The sequence below is a fragment of the Trachymyrmex septentrionalis genome, unplaced genomic scaffold (genome assembly GCF_001594115.1).
Source record: "Trachymyrmex septentrionalis isolate Tsep2-gDNA-1 unplaced genomic scaffold, Tsep1.0 scaffold173, whole genome shotgun sequence".
In the NCBI taxonomy this organism is placed as follows: Eukaryota; Metazoa; Arthropoda; class Insecta; order Hymenoptera; family Formicidae; genus Trachymyrmex; species Trachymyrmex septentrionalis.
The window spans coordinates 278,472-302,769 of record NW_017304897.1 but is presented as its reverse complement, the minus strand read 5'-3'; the positions used below and the strand labels follow the sequence as shown (position 1 = coordinate 302,769).

The 24,298-nt window shown below is 30.2% G+C and overlaps 1 protein-coding gene across 7 annotated transcripts in view; it reads right to left on the bottom strand.

Annotated features, from left to right (window-relative positions):
* Window positions 1–24,298, bottom strand: part of LOC108746496 (transmembrane GTPase Marf) — a 146,041-nt gene that overhangs the window by 36,032 nt on the left and 85,711 nt on the right. For 6 of the 7 annotated variants that reach the window (XM_018483315.1, XM_018483309.1, XM_018483308.1 and 3 more), the window contains 6 exons: window positions 18,978–18,998; window positions 7,084–7,237; window positions 6,832–6,970; window positions 6,345–6,658; window positions 5,965–6,260; window positions 2,805–2,972 (listed from right to left, as the gene is read on the bottom strand). In XM_018483315.1, the coding sequence (XP_018338817.1) occupies window positions 2,805–2,972; window positions 5,965–6,260; window positions 6,345–6,658; window positions 6,832–6,970; window positions 7,084–7,237; window positions 18,978–18,998 (1,092 nt within the window). The remainder of the gene's footprint in view (window positions 1–2,804; window positions 2,973–5,964; window positions 6,261–6,344; window positions 6,659–6,831; window positions 6,971–7,083; window positions 7,238–18,977; window positions 18,999–24,298) is intronic. The other variant, XM_018483314.1, reaches the window with a different exon arrangement.

Below are 24,298 nucleotides of genomic sequence, written 5' to 3'. Positions count from 1 at the left end.
ATATATATATATATTAAGATAAGCTGAAAAAAAAATTTTTTTTAAATCGATTAGCAATATTTCCCCAAAAGTTAGATATGGACCTCAATGTGATTTGGATAAAATTTCATCAAAATTGATTAATGTTTTCAGATTGTCTCTCAACTTTGACATTAGTATGCATTTCTTGGATACATATGTCAAAATACAAAAAAATATTTAAATTTCAATACAATTAGGTACTACTTGTTCTTTTTTGGTCGCTGAACATAAATCCGAAGTCAGGAGTACACATTTAAAAATGACAAATCTAATATAACGACACATGGTAAGTAAAAAGTCCTGCACTGATAAAATATCTCGAAAACTAAGCACTTCTGAAAGAAATATTTTACAACAGAAGTTTTAGGGTTTTTAATGATCTATTCACTGATTTGATCAGACTAATCTTGAGTGACGTCGCCAAAGTCAGGTCAAGGTCACATCGATTTTTTAAATGACACATCCTATTTTTTATTCGAGAATATTCTAATAGCCGATGTCGGGAGCTTTCCAAAACACTATAACAAAGTAATTTTTTATGGAGTACTTTTCGAGTTACAAGGCTCAAAAGTTACCATCGGCATTAATATTATGCAACGCGTCCGACCGAAGGCTAAAACCTCTTAAATGTTGTTCAAGATTATGTCCTGAATAACATTTGTCAAGATCAAGGCCATTAGAGGTTGTACTTCTTATTTTCATTTTTACGTAAAAATGAATTTTTAATAACTCGAAAAATACTCAATAAAAATAACTTTATTATATTGTTTTGGAAACCTCTCGATACCAATTATTAGATTCTAAAATAGGAATCAATAATAGCTGTGTTGTTCAAAAAATTCGATGTGACCTTGACCTGACCTTGGCGACACCACCCAAAGTCAGACTGACCAGATCAGTGAATAGATCATTTAACCCTACAACTTTTGTAGTATTTCTTTCGGAAATACTTAGTTTTCGAGATATTTCCCGATCCGGGACTTTTTATTCATCCTGTATATGTTTCTGTTTGTAAATCAAATTTTTGTATATCATATTAGAACTTATCATGAAGTGAATATATGTAAACATTTTTTATAATTGATACTAAAGGTTGTCAATGCAAAATAATTGAATGTTTGACCCACATATTGTGCAAAAAGAACTTTAGTGTATCAGATAATGGGGAAAACCAAAAAAACCGGAAATTGATTGAGAATTTCTGTATAATTCGAGAAATGCTACGCCGTTCCTTACAATCGACTTCATTTTCCCTCGTAACAAATTCGAATGAAAATTTAATTTTATAATATTACTTAAATAGAGTATGCCGTATTTTAATACTATTTTAATATTACATTTTGGATCGGCTATTTTAAATGCGCCATCATTGACGTTTCCATTTAATTAATAGATTCGTAGACAACTTGTCTTACAGAGCACACTCAGATCCATTTTGAATAAAAAATTCGATTACTGCAACCCTATGTATAAAACTGAATGTCGAGGGCGCCATTTTAGATTTTCTATTTCTAATTTGCCATTTTTAATGACAGAATCATGATAAGCGACCCTTAAAACTTCTAAGTACTAATTATCTTGAGAAACTTTTGCAATACATCTGATTTATGATAGTTCTATCGTGGTATAATATACTTCTCAACAAAAAATAGGGAACACTTTAGAACACGTTTAAAATTGCAATATTCAGAACACCGTAACTCGGTGAAAAATTATTGCAGACAAAAAATTAGAAAAGTATTTAAACGCTTGAAATATCTACTTTCAAAATTAGTAATTGATATTTCAATCTGACTGATTCTTTATGGAGATATACGAACACAAATACCCAAAATTGCAATTTTTGAATGTTGTAATGTTCTGCAACAGCAGAAAATTATTGAATGTTGAAGCAAAAGTGATCATTTTTGCTTCAATATTCAATAACTCGGTGAAAAAAAATTGTACAACACTCAATAAAAAAGCAAATTGAAGATAAAGATTCACTATTTCGTCTGCTGTAAACTGTATTTTTGTGTGATTTTTACTTCATGCCATAAATCTTCGTAAAGTATGTAAAAAAATTTCAGATTTGACGGGTATCCATTTGTATTCGTATATCTCCATAAAGAATCAGTCAGATTGAAATATCAATTACCGATTTTGAAAGTAGATATTTTAAGCTTTTAAATACTTTTCTAATTTTTTATCTACAATAATTTTTCACCGAGTTACGGTGTTCTGAATATTGCGCAATTTTGAGCGTATTCTAAAGTGTTCCCTTTTTTTTTTGTTGAGTAGTGTATATAAGTGAAAATTCGACTTACAAAAGAAAACACTTATAACATTAAAAATATCTACTTTTCCCGCATTTCTGGAATATAAAACTATTTTTACTATTTCTTATGTATGGAACACAAATAATAACTTATTGTGATTAAGTAAAATTCTGCAAGAAGCAAACATCGGATTTTTTTTAACATCCTTCTTTCTGCTTTAAAAACAAATATTATATATAAAATATTTTCAAAGAAAATTTTTGTTTATAAAGCAGAAAATTTATTTTAAAACAGATAATGTTTTTTATATAGAAAAGAAACATTTAAAAAGTTTTTGTTAATAACTTTTTAATGAACAAACGGCTAAAATCTGTTGGAAGTTACTCAGAGTTATGATCTTGACAATATAAGTCATCAGAAGGTGGCTCCTTCTATACTGCATAATTATTTCTATTAATGCGCGCTTGCGTGTATGTTATATAAAGGAGAGATATAAAAGTAAATTATAAATAGTATTATACATACAAAGCCGGCAACAATAAGACCACCCATTGTACCCTGTGATGTTACAGATGCAACTGCTATACGAGTAGCTAGAGACCAATCATCAGATCTTGTTGGAAAATTTGATGTACTTGAAACAAATTTGAGAGAATCTATGCTATCTGCAGGTGATGTGATACATGGCGGAATCTGCAAAAAATATAATTATTTTTATACTTCTGTCATAAATATGACAAAAATCATTTATCTGTATACTCAAAGACGGATTAATCTACCGGGCAGTCGGGCAAACCGACTGCTCGGTGAGCCCTCAAGGTAAGAGGTTCTTGCAATAATCCCCCAAGAAAAGCGCTCAAGAAAAATATTAAAAACACTTTTTTTAAAATCAATCGCATATGGGTGATTCAGTTAAAAAGAATCTTTTTGATCCCTTGATTATTGAGAATGATTATGAGAATTTTGTCGATACTATTTAATTTTAATTGTTAAAAACGTGCCGTTATGTTTGAATACTTCAAATAAATTGCTATTTATTCCTATTTAAATAAAACAAATAAATAAAAAATTAATATATAACAATACTCAAATAAATTATTTAAAATACATGACACGTTTAAAACTTGTAACTTAAAATATGGAGCTCCTACTAACATTTGCCCGGAAACATTTTTAGTTCCAGTCACCTCTGTACATACATATTATATCAATCATAATAATGCTTTCATAGAAAATACCTCTCACAAAGAATATTTTTTAATTGCAAATTCTTGATCAAAAAATCCCGCGCAGATCTTATGGAAAATGTCCCTCGATAAAATTGGCTGGAATTAGAGTATGTTGTCAACGTCTTGGACAAAAATCTCAATGGGCACAACTCACTAAATTCAATACTTTTCCGTCCAGAGAAAAGTTTAAAGTAAAAATCTGAAATGATTGTACCAAGTTTCTTCACAAACCAAAATATATGAATTTTCCCCCATCCCTCTCTCTCTCTCCCTCTCCTTCCCTCTATTTCTCTATATACATATATACATATGTATATATATATATGTAATATGTATACATATATAATATGTATTCATATGCGTATACATGTATATACAGAATGTTTGAAAATTAGTGATAAGTCTTTCGCACAGGTCTTTCGAACAGAATGGACTAAATTGAGAAAAAAAGTCATCTACCATTTTACAATTGTAGCAATGATTAATGGGTTATTAACTTCTGAAAATAACCAAATTCGCCCAGCCCACCGCCAAATGCAATCGCGCGACAGGACAGTACCCGCCCGGCGGCGAGGCGCGCGTCCGCCGTCGCTAGACACGTTGTTTATAAGCGGCAATTGCTGTCGCTAGACATTATGTGCTTAGCGACAACGAACATCGCGCCTCATCGCCTTGGGCAGTCCTATCCTGTCGTTTGCATTTGACGGTAAACTGGGAAAATTTGACTATTTTTATAAGTTAATAATTCGTTAACCATTGCGACAATTGTAAAATGGTAGAGGACTTTTCTTCTCAGTTTAGTCTATGCTGCCCCTGTGCGAAAAACTTATCACTAATTTCTAAACACCATGTATATATGTGTGTATATATATATATATATATATATATATATATATATATATATATATATCGTGTATTTATATAGATATATACCACCCATACCATTCTGTTATCTTCGCAGGATAAGATCCAATCGTAAAAGTGTTTGGACAAAAGTTGTAAGGCTTGAAAAGATCTATTTACTGATCTTATCAGTTTGACTTTAGGTGGCATCGCCAAGGTCAGATCAAAGTCACGTCGATTTTTTTTTTTTTTTTAATAAAACATCCTTTTTTTATTTCAGAATGTAATAGCCGATGACAAGAGCTTTCCAAAATACTATAATAAAATTATTTTTTATTAAGTACTTTTCGTGAAGATGGTATAATCAATGATTTTTACTTTAAATGTCTCTGGATGGAAAAGTATTGAATTTAGAGAATCGTGTCCATTGAGATTGTTGTTCACACAGGACGTCAAGGACAACATACTTTAATTCCAGTCAATTTAACCGAGGAACATTTTCCATAAGATCTATGTGGGATTCTTTCAATTAATTTTCTTGATAAAATCACAAAAGATAAAAATTAAAAGAAGTGTTATAAATTTACAATTTTATATGTATTTTTGTACAATATAAAGTCATGAATTTTTTCTTCATCTCTTTTTAAAATATATTTTTATACACAATTAAATATCTGAAAACAAAATTTAAAATTTTATAAAACTGTAAAATCTACTTAAAAAAATTTTAAATTAGAACAAGTAAAAAATGCAAGCTATTTTAAATTAATTTTAAATTAATTGAATAATATTTTGACAATTTATTTTTTTTTTAAGCTTAGTTTTAACTGCTTATAATTTATAAAAATTACCTAGCATAACATGGAAAAAACTGTTTTATCTATTTCTAATTTTACCTATTTCTTATTTGCTGAATACAAATATGCTGCCCAAATCTGATTATTATGTCACAATTTAGAGAAAAATGGCATTAAAGAGACAAAAACGACAGTATAGTTATAAAATTGTAATATTTTTTTTTTATAGTTTATTTTATCAATTTTATATTGCTTTTTGATTTAGCATGTTCTGATTATATTTTTGATGCATTTTTAAGTATTAAATTCAAAAAACACAATAAATATGGTATCACACAATTAATTTTCTCATGGTCTACAAAATATAAATATGAATTTAACAGTGCATAGTGAAAAAATGTATATACTCTCCCATGACAATGGAACATTATTGCTAGATATTACAGCGTGAAAATTGAAAAGCAAGGTACAAAAAGAAAAGCTACAGACGCAACTTATCTGGCAAAAGGAAAAGCAGACTAAACCTTTTAAATAAGATTTAAATGTAAATAATTAAGTTGTACAATTTTTTTGTAAATTTTTTGCAATCTATTTTAAACATACTTAAAATATTTTCTAAGAGTAATTTTTTGACGTAAAAGAATTGTGGGTAATGTAGCAAAGAGATTATTTTCAGATTTAGATCAACAAATTCCTATAAAATCAATATATATTTTTAAAATAACTTTTAAAAATGTTCATTTTGCCATGTTACGGATGCTTTAATATTTTCATTTAAAAAATTAACTCAAAATTGACCAAAACTCCACAACTTACCTCTTGCGGATAATTAGTAATAGTTAATCTCTGACTTTGTTTTCCTGCAAATCTATTAATTATAGCTGTAAAACCCCATGAAAAACGAAATTCTAAATCTTCATGGAAGTCTGCACATAAATTGTCACAATTTAGTCGATAAAATATTTCGAATGGTTCTCGTCGTGGTAAAATGTTAAACGACATTTGTCTTTTGTTTTCAGGCAATAAGCTTGACATTCTTTCGGTCATTTCTCGCTGCGAATTTTCCATGTTTAATGCTAAAGCAGTGCTGAGTCTGGCTCGTAAATTTGATCCTGAAATATAAAAATAACAAACATTTTTGAACTTGTCAGATAACATCCTCATATCAAATCATCAAATATATAATTCAAAATCACCTAAACCATTTTCTACGTGTGTATGAAGTTCCCGTTTATATACATTTAAAACAAGTGGTTCAGGATGAAATGGAACACTAAATTCATCTATTAGAATGGCTAATCGCCGAATTTCTTCATTTAAAGCTTTAGAAACCTTTTGTTCTACATCTTCTACCATATGATGAATTTTATCCTTCATTTCTTGAGTCAACAGCATTAGTTGTTGCTCTGTAAAATTTAACTTATCATGAAGCTCTTTCTTGATATTTAACTGTTCACTTCGCATTTTTTGTGTTCGTTCCAATATCTCATCTAATGCTTGACGTATTTTCCTGCAATAAATGATAAAGACGGATCAGTTTACATTTTTTTGTAAATATAAAAAACGAATTGATATCAAGAAGAAGGAGAAGAAATATTTCTATGGAATATTTCTTCTCCTTCTTCCTGATATCAATTAAAAGAGATTAAAAAATATATATATAGAAGGCTTTCACTTTCTTACATTGCAATATGTTTGCCACGCTGAGAATGTTGTTCAAATTTAGTCTTTACTGCAGATTTTGAGATACATTCTTCAAATTTTTTTTCAAAATCTTGAAATTCAAAATATCGATTTTGGAAACCTTCTGCTAGCGCACCATCTGTATATAGAGAGAGTATAAATAAATTTATTTATTTAAAATTAATTAATCTAAAAATAATTTTAAATTGTAAAAAAAACTATAAATAAAATAAGTAATTTTGGAACACATACTATGAGCAGGTTGCCCACGTTGTTCTTGCATACGAGCTTGAAGAGTTTCTTTTGCAGAAATAAAAAAAACGCGTTCTTCAGCATCTTTTGGACTATAAACTTTTAATTCCCTTGATAAAAAATCAATAGCACGTTCTTGATGTTGTGCTCTTACCTACACATAAAAAATATATAAATAAATAAAAATTTGTATTATAATTTAATCATGATATTAAGTATATTGAATTTTATTGATATATTATTACTTTACAGGGGATTCAATTAGATAGTGTAGATGCGCATGCGTTTGCGAGTGGCAAAACCAGTACAAGTTCAATCTGAATATAACGAGAATAATTAAGCCCTAAACACAATGCGAGGAGTAACAGCGATAGCAGTAAAATTAGCAGTAGCAATAACGATAGCGATAGGAACAACATTCAGGAATGCATATATCAGTGTACATAGAAACACAAAATAAGGCAATAGCAATAAATTTTCGACGAGTTGGAATTCTGTGTCTATCACCTTATAGCCTACCAATCAGCGTTCAGGTATTTCATTCTATTTATGTGTGCTATAATTTTAAACAGAAGAATATATTACAGTCTATATACGAGATCAGATTAATTGGAATTTTTATTTATTTCGCGGCATTATGCAAAGGAAGACGACAATTATATATCGTTTATTTCTATACCATTCCTATCGTTATTCTTATTGCTGTCTCGCATTGTGTTTAGAGCTTAATTGTTGTAAAAAACAACTTGTGTCATCTATTAATTAAGATTGATAAGAATCCTCTTTTAATTTCGTTTGTAGTTGATAAAGTTACTAGGTAGAAAGCCCATAATTAGTTCAATAATGGATAGCAAATCAGAGTATAGCACTACTGATTTCTACGCGAACCAACTTTCACTTCACCTCCCCACCTCCCTGCTTAAGAGTACACGACTCCCATCCCCTCCCCCTGCTTACAGGCGCACGACTTCCACGCAAAACAAGATCTGAACAAGACCTGAATAAAAAGTCGTAAGATAAAAATGTTTTGTTCCACGCACCACTTCCTTATATATTATATTATATTTTTCTGGTCTTTTCTTCACTGTCACATTGACTATATATCTTTTAGAAGTCTTGTCAGCAATTGTAATATGTAACTTTGCGGTTTATCCATTTGTATTTTTGACGATGTATATATTTTTGAGAGCTTGTCATCAATTTTAATATATGATACGGTGATTGATGTTTCTGTTCGACTCACAGGTACTATTAAAAAACAACTTTTCTTTCTTTCTTATATAATTTAATATACTTTTATACTTGTATCTTTTTGACGTACAATATGACTATTTGATTTTTATTTTCTTATAATTTAATAAACTTTAAAAAATAAGAAAGAAAAAGAGCTATGAGCCAAAAATTATTCAATTACATAGTTCATGTAGAATATAAGTAACATAAGTATTGAAACATAAATACAAAAAAAACAATTAAATCCTTTTGTTAAGAATTAATACAATGTGCTAGCAATAAACAAAATAGACGTTTCGATCGCGATTGGATCATTATCAATATTAACAACATATAGAATATTATAAACGGTAAAAATATAAAACTATACTTCGCTCTTTCTAACAAACGATGATAATATTAACCGATTGAAATCCTGTCCGCAGTTATATTATAGCTTGGAGACAGTCGTCGCATGATAATAGATAATGTCGTCAATCATTAAATAGTTTGAAATATGTCCTTTAATATGATGTAAAATTAGAGAATGAACGCACGCAATTAAATTTTGTCCTGAAGGCAAGATGTAATGTACAAGAATTATGTCAATGAAAAATTATTGATACAATTAAAAACAAAGAAATTGATAAGAATAGCAAAAGAGATAATATAATACAGTGAGATGATACAATACAAATATTAATAAAGTTAATTTTGTATAATGTATATCTATATATTATATAAAATTATAATTTAATAATAGTTGATATTAATAGGAATAAATACCTTTAATGTAAAAACAAAGTTAGTTCAGTAAAAAATGAAATATGTTTCTGTCGCAGAAAATCGGTTAGAATTAGAGACAATGCGATAAGAGCAAAAACAACGTAATGTAAGAGGGGATAGAAATGTAGATGAAGGTGGAGGGGGAGAAGGATTGTACAATCTGTAGATAAGATTCGGACAATGATTCTGTATCATTTTGTTTGTTTAAGCCCTGTTTTTACCTTTTTATGTGAATCATTTCAGATATCAATCTCTTATCATAGGAAGATTCACTGTCTAAAATCTTAATTTCATTCCATCTGAAATTTATACGGTGGTCGGACATGATAAATAGATGGAGAATCAATTTTTTTGTTGCTATCTGAGATATGTTCATGTATTCTCGTATCCAATTTTCTTTTTGTTTGACCAACATAACTGGCTTCACAATCATCACATAAAATCTTATATACAACATTTTGATTAGAAACCAATTATAATTTATCTTTTCCTTTCTTTATAAAACTTTTTAAAGTGTTGGTAATGGAAAATGTTAATTTACAATAAAACATGTTGGATATAGGTAAAAGATTTTCGGGGATAGGACTTGACATAAGGAACTGTGAAAAATTTTTCTTTGATTTGTAGATTATGTGTGGTATGTTTATTTTGAATGTAAAATTTTAAACGTTTATCTATTGTAGAAAAAATAAAAGAGAGAGGATAACCATTATTAAGAAAAATATGAATTGCATCCGTTAGATTCTTTGGTATGTTGAAACCGAGTGATAATTAGACTATTTTATCGACATAACTAATGATGCCTTTTTTGTGAGAAAGAGGGTGATTGGAATGGAAATTAAGGAAAATTGCTTTATGATATGTACTGAAAATAATTGTTTAACTATCAATAATCAAAGTTGTATCAAGAAAATTCAATCTATTGTCAATGCCAACCTTCATAGTAAATTGCAACCGTGTATGTAAAGAATTAAAAGTATTAAGTGTGTGATCAATATCAGATGAAAGTGTGAGAATGATGTCGACATATCTGTAGTAAAATAATGATTGTATTTTTAATTTTGTGATGGCCAATTTTTCCAAATCCTGCATTACAATATCAGCAATAATAGAAGATAATGGTGAACCCATTGGAGTATCAAAAACTTGTTTATAAAATTTGTTGTTAAAGCAAAAAAAAGTAGAATTTAAGACAAAATTAACAGCAATAATAAATTCATCCTTTGAAATGTTTGTCTTTGTGGAAATATAGTCCCGTCTTTTCTCAACACTGTTTAATACCAATTAAGGTACATTAGTAAAGAGGGATACAACATCCAAAGAAGCCAAAATATAATTGGATTCAAAAACCATGCCACTTAATTTTTCGACTAGATGGAAGCTGTCTTTTATGTGGCTAGGAGCTTGTGATATGCTCTTAATGATAATGTTGTGTAAGTAAAGAGAAAAATAATAAAGTAGATTATTTATAGATGATACAATTACTCTCAATGGGTTATCAGTTTTATGAATTTTAGACAATCCATACGCTCTAGGAATATTGCCATCCGTTGTAAGTAATCTTCTATAAATGGTAAATCTTCTATAAATCTCATCAATGAAACCACTGCCCTTCCTAGTAAGTAATACACGTAGATCTTTTCGGAGTCAACTGTTTTGTAGAATCTCTGTTAATAATTGAATAGGAGTCATCCAAAAGATATAACAGATTGAAAGACTCTTCCTATACAAAATAAATAACAATAAATAAAGGGCAAAGTAAGAGTCAAACATATTTCTTTAAAAAAGTCACAATTATAAGAATAAATTACAAATAGAGAAAAGTAAAATTGAAAAAATACAATAAAATAAAAACTCAGTTTAAATACAAATAAATTACAAGTTTCGGCTACCTGATCGACCCCTCTTCGAACATTAACTTATCAAAAAAAAATCGCAGTACAAAAATAATTATCGGAAATGTTCGGATATTCACTATAATCACAGTTCGGGTAAGTTTTGATGTAGAACTCGACATTATTCACATAAGATTGAACAGTCAAATGTGTTTCATAAGAAAAGTTTTAGTTGATAAAAAAGATAAAAAGACTTCTTACGAAAAAATAAACACAACCAAATTAATATACCGGAATTCTAATAAGTAATTAAAACTCACCAAAAATTATGTGTAAATTATTCAAACAAGTGTGTCCATATAAGTACGAAAAACCACTAGAATATATAAAATTAATTGGAACGCAGATGTGTAAGACAGACATTGTGTATCGATTATAATATACGCTCGCTGATATGGATCAACACGGACTGAAAGAAGAGACGGACTGTCAGTTTCGAAAAGTCAAACCATATTTACAATAGATATATTATATATGCCTTGTGAAGAGCTTTAGTGTCAGTTTGTAAATTTAACCTATTTTTCTGCTTTTTAGTATTGAGCATCTCAGAAATTAAGCGTTTTCTATAGCAAAAGACTCTTCATCCAAAATGTTAACATTGTCCCATTGGAAATCACGATCGTACCTGTGCTCCGTTATGACAGAACGGACAGAAGTGTTATGTCTAATATGATTACGATGTTCTGTAATTCTGGTTTTCAATTGTCTGCCCGTCTGTTCTATATACGACGCATCACAATTATTACACGATATTTTATAAACTACATTCCTCTTAGATGTATAAGGACAAATATCCTTTTGTACTTTAATATATTTACCCATTTTATTAGGACTATAAAAAGATACCTTGATGTCGTTTCTATTGAACCGTTTAAATTTTTCTATGTGAAAAGGAATAAATGATACCGTAAGTCAAGATGCAGATTCATTCGCACACAGACATTGTCAACCAAATCTTTACGTACCATGTGCCTATTTTTAAGTAATTTTTTATACGTTGATTAACTGTGTCAAAAATAAAAGTTAATGGGTAGTCATTATCTAATAAAACGTTAATAATAAATGTCAAATTTTTTGTATAAAACATAAAGTCAGAAAGTAAAAAAGCTCTGTCAACTAGCGAAAAAATTGTACCTTTCTTTTGTGCAATTGGATGATTTGAGTGGAAATTTAAAAATCTCCCTGAAAAGGTAGGTTTGCGGTACCCCACAATCAAAAATAAAACCAATCAAAAAATCTATTTTTTCTTTCCCTATTTCTAGTGAATTGAAAACGCGGATAAAACGAATTAAATTGTGGTAGTAAAATATCAATTTTTGAGGGAGAAACTGCAGTACAAATGTCATCTATTATACATATCTATAATAAAATAAAATATCCACATCAAGGACATCGTCTCTAATCTCCTCATTACTAGTCTGTGACTTGATTGAACGAAGATATTGTCGAAGTTTATGAAAAAAAATTTCTGCTCAATAGGATGACGTTCGCTTCCGCAACATGTTGATGCGGAAAGTATGCCATTCAACGGATAGTTCCGTAGCGCTCTTTATTGCTAAATGCGCCCATTGATAATAAGTGATTAGATAATAACTAGGCGGTAATTTATAATATAAGTTTATGTATACATTCAAATAAATAACAACAAATGAAGGGCGAAATAAGAGTCAGCGCATTCCTTTAAAAAGACATTAAAAACATAAATTAAAAGTACAGAAAAGATAAAAAAAGAAGAAAAGATGTATACTAAGAAATAACAGTGAAAGGTAAACATATAACATAACATTACAAGTTCCGGCTACCGAATAGAGCCCTCTTCAGAGGTTAATATAATGGAAACAGAATTAAAAAATAATTGTCGCAAAAGTTTACAGATTAAGAATACACGCAGTTCGGTTGAGTATCGATGTAGACATTATTCGTACGATTAAACAGTCAAAAAAGTATCATGTCTCATAGCAAAGTTCTAGTTGATAAAAAAAAAAAAAAAGATCTCTTATGAAAAAAGTAAACTTAAATAAATTGACAACCATAATTACGATAAGAAGTAAAAACTCACCAGTAAACATATGTAAAAGATCAAAATTAATGTATCCATATAAGTATAACAAATACCAGTGTAAAAGCATAAAGAAGAATGCAGATGTAAAAACATTTTGTTTTTTAATTCTGTTTCCATTATGTTAACATCTGAAGAGGGCTCAATCCGGTAGCCGAAACTTGTAATGTTATGTTATATGTATATATTCAAGATAAGTATAATAAATGGACAGTATAAGAATATTCACGTAGTAATTTTACGTTCAATCAATGCAGTTTAGTCATAGTTTTGTCACAATCATATCTGTGCAATTTATTAAATTGTTTTTATATTACGAATCAAAGCCAAGTTTAATCTTTGGAAATGATTATCAATCCGCTTAATGTTGTTAGACTTTTATCTATAAGTTCAATATATCAAAGAAACACCAGTAACTGAAGCAGAAATAAAATTAAAAGAAAATGTACAAAAATTATTGCTGGATAGCATTTTTCATTTATAATGGGTTGGAAGTAGCAGAAGAAACCTATCTCGATTATCAAGAATCTTATAAACTACATAATTCTGAAATAATTGAAGATGATAAAAAAGCATGGAAGATAATTTAAATTCTCATCCTCAATGATGAAATAATGACGCAGACTTTGACAGTTTCTTATAAAAGACGAGCTGTTGAGTATTGGAAGAATTGGGACATTAACGAAAAAACTAAAAACAAAAAGAATCGTCCGCTAAAATCAGTGCAAAATAAATTTAGAAAAGTTTCATCTGAACGTCAATTAAGATGATGGAAAGAACAATTACAAGCAGATAGAAATCATATAGAAAAATTATCTTATATCTCCAAATTTACACATGATAAATTTACTATAGCTGTTGAATCAGGATTCATAGTTCATGATATCGATCTATAAAAATGGGCTTTACAAGCTCAAAAAAAAATAGGAAATTTAAATCCTATATTTAAAGCATCTCACAGTTAGATATCAACATTCAAAAAGTGTCATCGAATTGTTTCGAAAAAAGTTACGAAATTTGTATCTAGAAAAACAATAGAAGATTCCGTTGAGTTGCAAAGTACAGTTAATGATTTTCTGAAACTTATCGAACATTTCGGATCTGAAAATATTTTTAATTCTGATCAAAGTGGTTTCCAATTGGAAATTCATTCTGAAAAATCATGCCTAATGAAGGAGTAAAGAAAGTAGAGTGTGTTGTCTATCTATATCATCAACACACTATATAACAACACACTCATACACAATACAACCAATAATATCGTGTAATGTAAATTTGCTCACCTTTATTTATTGTATTGAAAGAAATTAATGGTATATTTAGACCAAAAGTACAAGAAACATTACACAGATCTGCAAGAGTTTGTTGTTGGGCAGCTGAGAGTCATTTCCGCACCAGTTTTTTGCGTAGAATCCGAATCCGAGCTGAGAATTGTCCCATCACGTCAGGATCTTGAGATATTTGAGGTAATGTAACCGAAAAATGGCTATTTTGGGGATGTTTGAGGTTAGAAAAAGTGTGTAACAAAATTTTTGTAATTTTTTCTACCTATCTAATCTTTTAGTACTGGTTTTCCTCTACAAAAGCAGCCCCTGAGCGTTGCCCTACGTTGTTCCTTTCAAAAGTTATGTCTATTTTAAGATCACATATTCGCGGTATTTGACTGATTGCTTGTTAATGAGGTTATCAAAAATGAACGGATTCACACCAACGTTGGTATTCAGGGGTTTTCGAGGTTGCTGATCAATTATTAAGGTTTAAGTGACGATCAGGAAGGCGATAATTCGGAATTGTGATCTTTGTCTTGGAAGACTCCGAGGGAGAAATTTCCTTGTCGTGTATCGAAATTTTCGATTTCATTCCCCATTCTTTGACCCATTTAGAGGTACCTGGAGATACTTCTAATAATACTGACACCAGGTTCTTGATCAGCAACCTCGAAAACCCCTGAATACAAACGTTGGTGTGAATCCGTTCATTTTTGATAACCTCATTAACAAGCAACCAGTCAAATACCGCGAATATGTGATCTTAAAATAGACATAACTTTTGAAAGAAACAACGTAGGGCAATGCTCAGGGGCTGTTTTTGTAGAAGAAAACTAGTACTAAAAGATTAGATAGGTAAAAAAAATTACAAAAATTTTGTTACACACTTTTTCTAACCTCAAACATCCCCAAAATAGCCAAATTCGGTTACATAACCTCAAATATCTCAAAACCCTGACGTGATGGGACAATTCTCAGCTCGGATTCGGATTCTACGCAAAAAACTGGTTCGGAAACGACTCTCAGCTGCCCAACAACAAACAAAACCCCATTATTTGCAGATCTGTGTTATTTATACCAAATGTTATTGTAAAAGCATCGAAATCTCTCTCTCTCTCTCTCTCTCTCTCTCTCTCTCTCTCTTCCCCTCCCTTCCTCTCCCCCCTCCCTCCCTCTCTTTCTCCCCCCTCTATATCTCCTGCAATCAATTTTGTATCAGCGCTTACCAATCTTCGTATAAGCGCGTACACTTACTAGCTTACGTTGTGAAGAAAATGTTATTCATTTTTTTAAATACTATCCATTTTGTTTAAGCCAATGAAATTGAAATCAAGGTACAAATTTAGCACAACAATTACCTTTGTAATTAAGTTTCGACACATTGAAAGATTTTGTACATATAACCATTCATTTTGTTGATATATGACTAAGAATAACTTTCTTACTTTTTTATTTAAAAAATTATATTAGGTTGAGTAAAAAGTCATCGCGTATTTTTTAGCTCAAAGTTGTATATACAATATCATTGTCAATAATGAATGAAATTCAAATTTTAAAAAAGGGTTTTAAAGCTTGAAATCTCTACTTTTAAAAGCTTATCACATTTTTTAAGTTTATATGAGTTTGATAATTTTTACATACCAAAAACTACGAGCTGAAAAAGACGAAAAATTTTCTTCTCACTTTGTGGATTTGTAACGTGTCCAAAACGAATTTGAGAAAATTTTCGATTACCTATCGTGAAAGCTTGATACTTTCCCTACAAAATCGTTTTTTTTTAATATTCCTACGACTTTTGATTACTGAGTTATCGCGGATTAAATAAAAGAATTATTTTGACTTTAATTGCTCATAACTCCATTAAAAATTGTCGTATCGTATAATTTAAAAAAGAGATTTTTAAAGCTGAAACTTTACTCTATCAAGATATATTTATATTGTTGGTAAGAAAGTAATTGCGGTTTTTACTGATATGTAGATGTCTTTTAAAAAAACGCGATGACTTTTTACTTAACCTAATATTATCCCAAACAAAATTTACGGCAATCAAATTTTGATTAGAACAACAAATTTAGTTTAGTAGTAGAATAACAAAAATTTTGATTAAAACGACACGATTTTTATATAAAAAAGTAAGAAATTAACTTTTTGTTAGTCACATATGAACAAAATGGATGGTTATATGTACTAAACATTTTTCTCAGTACAGAATAAACAAATGGATGGTTGGATGATTATATGTACTAAACATTTCTCGCAGTACAGAATAAACAATCACTAGTTCCTTTGAAACAATACGTTATAACCGCCATTATTATTTATTTACTTATACGCATGAAAATTTAAGTCTCTAATTTATTAACAATTATTATGTTATAAATGATACTTTATGTCCTAGTAACATATTAATAATGTTAATTTAAAAAATAATTAAGTATCTTCAATGACTTTTCAGATTTCTTTAAATAAACGAGAAAATGGGTCATTTTCAACGTGCACGTAATATCAAAAGTATCATTTTTAAAAGTCCCACCTCACCTCTCTCCTTGCTGGGGGCGCGCAACTTTCATCTGAAGCGACTTTCACCCCACCTCCCCCCCCCCGCCCTGCTTGGAGGCGCGCGCCTTTCACCTTCGCATGGAAAATCCTACAATATATTTTAAAGCAGAAATTTTCTGTTTCGTATAGTAAAAAAGTCTAAAACTTGTTTGTGGTCACTTAGGGTCATGACCTTAACATATGTCAAGGTCAAGGCCAAGTTGGCACGATGTCCTTTACAATGCACTATTACTAAACATATTTTAAAGCAAGGAATTCTCGTATTATACAATAGAAACTTTTTTTGTTAATAATTTTTTAACGAAGGACGATCGCCATCTAAAACCTGTCGGAAGTCACTCAGGGCTATGATCTTGACAACATACGTCAAGGTTAAGGTCATCGGCGCGCTCTTAATCTGTATAATTACCGAAATATTTCTGAAATATTTCTGAAAACTTACAGTGCTGTATGAGCTCTAAACAAAGAATAGATAGTTTGCTGCAGAGATTAAAAAAAAATCATAAATTAAACTTTGGATACTCGAAAAGTAGTTGTTTGTTAATTGCTATTCAACACTGCGTATTCGTGACTGGCGACAATCTTTTTGCAGTTTATAGTTACAAGAAGAGATCGTAAATCGATAAATATTAAGAAAAGGAAAGTCACTTCCAATAATCTCGACATATATTATCAAGGTCATCATTCTGAGTGACCTTCAAGAAATTTTAATTGATAATCGGTACTCATTACAAAATTATTAACAAAAAAAGTTTAAAAAATGTCTTATTTCTTCTATATACTGACGGGCATACGACGGGCACGCGAAGCGACTTCCAGTTCATCTCTCCCCTGTCTGGGAGAGTACTACTTTTTACGCAAAGCGAATTTCACTCCACCTCCCCCTCTACTATGAGACGTACGACTTTTCATGCAAAGCGAGTTCCACCCCACTTCTCTCCCTGCTTTGGGGCGTAAAAATTTCCACACAAAGCAAAATTCACCTGCATAAAAAGTCGAACGCCCTTAAGCTGAGGAGATGATGAGGTGAATCTTACATCGCGGAGAAAGTCATAACAAAATATGGGAAGGATGTGGAATAGTTCTTAACATTACAGTTCTTAACCTTACAGAAATAAAACATTAAAAAATTTTTTTTGTTAAGAACTTTTTAACGGTATTGATCTCCACTAAAATTTTTTGGCGGTCACTCAGGCTGATAAACCTTAGCAACATATATCAAGATCAAGGTCGTTTAAAATGGCTCCCCTTTTGTTAAAATTTACCCGTAAATCTAATGATAATAATTTTCACACAAAATAATCAAAGTTTACTCCAGCACCCACTCCTTCCCTTGGTGATACCATCAAAATTTGACCAATTCTAAAAAGGTGGAGCCTCTCTTACTGCACCCCCACCCTGATTTAAACTAACTCAATCCTTATTTGATTGTCAGGTAGACCTCGGTTCGCGTCGAAAGTCGTACGTCCCTAGATAGGGAGAAAGTGGCGTGAATCTCGCTTCATGTGGAAAGTCATTAATTCCTATAAGCAAAAAGGGGTGAATTTTGTATTCTTTTTATAAAATTTATTTTGTTAATAATTTTTTAACAAATAACGAGTGCGGGCTAAAATCTTCTAAGATCACTCAGGGCCAATATATGTCAAGATCAAAGTAATTTACTGCAATATTTACTAAAATTAATCCTGAAATAATCTTGAAATCTTCCATCAAATAAAAAATAATAAACGTCATAATATTTCTGCCTTGAAATCAGATATAACAAATAACTTTCGTTTAAACAATTTTCTCAATAATACTGTGTTTTTGAAACAAAACATTTGTAACACTTCATTTTGAATACTCGGTATATATACACATATTTAAATTTTAAAAATGTATGGTAATATAATGGAACTTTATGTACAATCTTATGATGTATAATAAATAAACGTTTTTAAAAATCAGAGAGATGTAAATATATGTAATATCTATATTATTAAATACCGACACTGCAATAAATATTTTCTCCTAAAATCTGACATAAATTATGAATTATTTAAATTAGATTTAATATAGATATATAAATATCATTTGTAAATAAAATAGAAATTTCCATGATATAAATAAACTTACCTCTTTTTGTTCTTTGACCAGCTAAAGAATAAAGAATATTACAAAATTCATTTAGATTATGAAAATTAATTTCTAAATAAATATCTTTATTTAAAATGTATGTGTATAAAAAAAATATGTATAAATATAATATATCTAATATTACGTTTTTAATACAAAAGTTTAATATTATATTATTAAGTATAAATCGAACGATGAGATTAAACACATAAAAAATACCATATTCGGTCAAGGCGGTTTTTCATATCTAATAATGTCGAAATAAGATCTATCCTCTTTATTGCTTTACAATAATTAACATTTAATTATTAAATGTTTTGTTCAAAATGATAACCTCCAGTCCGGAGACAAACATTAACATCTATCGATGAGAGAACGAATGGCTAACTAACATTGTATGTCTGTAATTTTTCATTGCACGCTTGCACAATTCTTTGTTTTAATGATTGAAGATCATTAACAGATACTACATACACTTTTTGTTTCAGAGTATCCCATACAAAAAAATCTAATGGTGTTAAATCCGATGAACGCGGAGGCCAAGCCACATATCCAGCACGACCGATCTATCTTTCGGGAAAATAAACATTAAGTCACAGGCTTAATGTTTATTTATAATAAACAGAACAGCAATCCAATTGAAATCAGGAATTCATTCTCATATTCAAAGGAATGTTTTCTAAAAGATCATGAAGTTCATTATATAAAAATGCAAAAAATCCATTCGCATTCGAGCGAGCTATTAGAAAATCGGATTAAAATATTGTCCATTATTCCTAATCATACATTACATTGAAAACTGTATCGGAAATGTTGTTCATGGATTGTTTTCTTATGTGACCAAATATGACTATTTTTTTTATTGAGAATACCTTGCCCAATAAATATGGCCTCATCTGTCCATAAAATGTTTTGTGAAAATTGTAGATTGTTATCTGTTTGGTTTAAAAACAATTCGGTTTAAAATCAATCGCAAAATGTTCTTCTGCGTGATTTATCAGCCGGTAATAAATGCTGAACACGTTGAAGGTAATACGGATGACGTCCATTGGCTGAAAATGTCTTCCATATGACTGTGGGTAAAATTCCTAACGCAGAACCAGTATTGCCAATTTAGCAATTTTGTCGCTAGATTTGGAGATTCTTGATAGCCTACAGAAATTTATATTACAAGTTTGCAACATGTCGAAACTCTGGTGATTTTTGACAAATATTTAGAGAATTCTAAAGAATTTCAAATTCGCGTTCCTAGGCCGTGTCCTGATATATACTGCCAGTATTGAAAATTTATAGTGCACGTTACGTATACTATTTTTCAGTACTGGCAGCGTATATCAAAACATGGTTCTCGTAATTGTCTTGACCATAGTGGAAGTTTCTACAACTTTATAGAGCGTACTCTACTTACTAGAGCGATTAATGGCTGATTTAAAAGTAAGTAACTTGTAATTTGTGATGCCACTCAAGTAATGATCAATAAATATTTCCAAAGAAATACATATGCTTCTTGAATAATATAATTTAGACTAATTTGATTGCAAAAATAAAACTAACGCATCTAACCTCTTTTACACATTTTTTATATTTAAGATTCCACGACCGTATGTGATTCCTATTATTAGATCTCGCATTAAAGTCACAAGAATGGTCGTGATTAGCCAATTAGAAGCATAATATAAACTATGGACACTTCAGATTGGCTATTGCTACCGTTCTTGTGACTTTAAAATAAGTTTACTACCGCATAGATCCTGTATACGTATGTAAGTACCTTAATAGTAAATTTTAATATATAATATTTAAATTTTTTAGATCCTCCGCAATAGACTCAGAAGTACCGAAAGGAGTGGGAAAAATTGGAGATGACCAAAGAATAACTCAATTCATGCATTTCCAATTCATCAAAGGCATACTGCAAATATTGCAAAGTGTTGCTCAACGGTAGGTTAGGATCTTATAACACGAACAGACTTTAAAGCACGTTGCAGCATCGAAGCCATTTTCGAACAAAAGACAACAAATAATACCATTTCAGTCCATCGACATATGTACCAAAGAAGAGCGTAAAGAAGCTCAACTTTCTCTCTACGTCGCTGCACATACGTCAATCGCAAATATCATTTAAGCGATCTCCATATAGATACAGCTTTCGTTATAAACTTATAAACGAAATGTACAAACATAATCAATAATGTGGACCTCATTTCTATGAGGTGCTAATCAAAGATATTGGCAATGAATATTATAGTTTATTAATAGATGAATCTATTGACATTATAGTTGACAAGATTCTTGGTATCATTATTAAATATTACAGCACTGAACAAAAAAAAATTATGTCGACCTTTTTCAAGTTAATCCATATTGAAGATGCCACAGCAGAATCCATTATAAATGTAATACAAAAGTTATTGATTGATACAAAGTTGCAGTTAATCAAAATGCAAGGGATGGGCACCGATAATGTATCGATGGTAGGTTGGTAGGAGTGAATTCAGGCGTTTACTCACAATTAAAGAAAGATGTATCTCATCTAATATTAATTAGATGCGTGCGTTACTCACTCCAACTTATCATTTCGAAGACCGAAAATACGCTGCCTCGAAATATTGAATTTTTGATTAAAGAAACCTATAATTGGTTAGCTAATTCGTCTATAAGACAGTTGAAATACGCACAAATCTATCATAATCAGACGTTAAACGATGGTCAAAGCTACTTGATTTTGCAAGTCGTAGAGACGCGATGGTTATCAATCAAGCTTGCAATCAAACAAATTTTAGAGCAATAGACAGAGTTGAAAACGCTCTGAAATTTCACAAGTCAATGACAATTGTTACACAACTAAAATATTATATGCCATGTGACAAGAAAAAAACTTCATTTGTCTAAATTTTCTTTCCGATTTTACGTATAGTGCAAAAAACAAACAAGAACTTTGAATCATAAGTGACTGACCCAATGAAGCTTTTTCAGACATTAAAAGGCTTTAATGATTGCTAATAAAATTCTACTCCCAACGGCAAGAATAAATATTTACGAGCAAGATATTAAAAATATTTGAATTCCTCGCCTTTCTTGGGTTACGCGTTTGAGTCTTCTTGTATAGAGAACGGAATCTGTGGTCAGGAAAAAGAAAATTTGAAATCTAGATATGCCTCTTTTCTAATTGCTCTGGCGAAAGAATTAAAAAACCGTTTACCTCATAATATTAAGACATTGGAACGCATAAGTGCTTTTTCTGTGGCTGAATGCTTGAAAGCAAACAAAGTTCCAATTAAAAATATAACTTCATTTTATGGTAAAAAGGACTTTATACGATCGCTCAAATCGAATTAGAGTAGGAGAATATTTATCATATTAGATGAGAAGAAACACGAGACACGGAAAAATTTTGGATTAAAGTAAGATATTGAGATGCTAGTGGAGAAAATCCTTTCAAAAACTTAATTAATTTGGCTCTTAAAATTCTATGTCTTCCTCTAATGCCGATATTGAGTGAGTGTTTAGTCAGACGAACTTGATTAAATCTAAGTTGCGAAACAAAATAAAACTTCCGTTATTGAATAATATATTATATATTCGGTTTGGACTCAAAAGGCTCGATCTTTGCTATAACTACATTCTACCCGAACATGTTTTAAAAAACATCGGTAATAACAAAACGTACAAGAAGTTAATGCCAGAATTAGATGCTTTTTACAGTATTAATAATTTAAGAGCAAAAAATATGTAATGTAAAATTTGCATTAATGTTAGAGGTTTATATTTAATTCAAATCATTAATTTCATAATTTTATCGTTTCTGTTTTTTTTTTCTAATTTATCAAAGATGTTAAAATTATTTTGCTAAAAATATTATCTAAAACTTGCTATATGTCCATTATATGTATATGTTATTGAATATATAAAGGAGAATTTAAATAATATTAAGTAATATCAAATTATAATATTTCATTATAAAATTATAATAAATTATAAACAATTTATTTTATTCATTGTGTGTGTGCTGATATTCACTGCTAGTACTGAAAAGTTATAATGTACGCGACGCAGCTTCAAATTATCTATTAATAGTGAATATCGGGACACAATTTCTTAATGGAAATGCTATTAGAGATAAACTATGCCATTCACTATCAGTACTGAAGATTTATGGTACATATAACGTGAATTATAAATTTTCAATACTTGTAGTAAATAATGAAAAGCATCTTAAAATTTTTATCAGCATTTCATTATTATTTCTAGGCAATTTTCCAATAAAATTGAAAAACTGAAACTTTTTGAGCTTTTTGATAAAAAACTAGAAATTTCTACAGATTTTTGAAAACTAATTTTGAGATGTCTGCTATCAGCAAGTTGGCAACACTGCGTAAAACCAGATCTTCGGGTATTTGTTAATGGATTTTGATCAAGCTGCAATATAGCTGTTCTTCTTTCATTTTGTAGTGGTGCAAAAACTCTATCTCTCTCTCTCAGCTCGGGGAACTATATTAAATGACCCAGTTTCCTTCAGTTAAAATGTTAAAGAGAATACTGATTTATCCGGCAATCTTCTGTTCAGAAATCGCGTGGTGTATTTACATCGAATAGCGTTAGCATTTTCGTCACAAAACCCATATAAATATACCACATTGGCATATTTACTATTAGAATATGATGAATACGAGGCATGATTATAAGTTTATTTAATAAAAGCATTCAACGAAATACAAATTACGAACTACAACTGCAAACTTTTCAAACAAAAGCCTATCAATGACTAAAATTAATGATAATAAAGGACTCTTTATATAAATAACAAACATAAATTATATAAATAAATAATAAATACAATCTAAAGCAAGTAAGAGTTTAACATATAAATTTATATTCAACAATCAAGAAATTATTAGGTGTACAACTTTGCTTCCGCCGTTTTTTTCCGAAATTCGAGGCTTTATTGTAAAAAACTGGTTATACATTTATGATTCAAAGTATTGTCCATCGCTGGCCACTACTTTCTCTCATCTTTCGGGTAGCGTACGAATCCCGCGTCGAAAAAACTGATCATCTTTTGAGGCTATCCACGAATCGATCCAATTTTTTACCTCTTCATAAGACCGGAACTGGACCGACCTGGTCAACCAGGCCGTGTGCCATTGATCGAAACAAGTGATAGTCAGAGGGAGCAACATCTGGAGAATACGGCGGGGGCGGTAGGACTTCCCATTTCAACGTTTCCAAGTATGTCTTGACCACTTTCGCAACATGGGGTCGAGCATTGTCATGCTGCAAAATCACTTTATCGTGTCTCTCGTTGTATTGCGGCCGTTTGT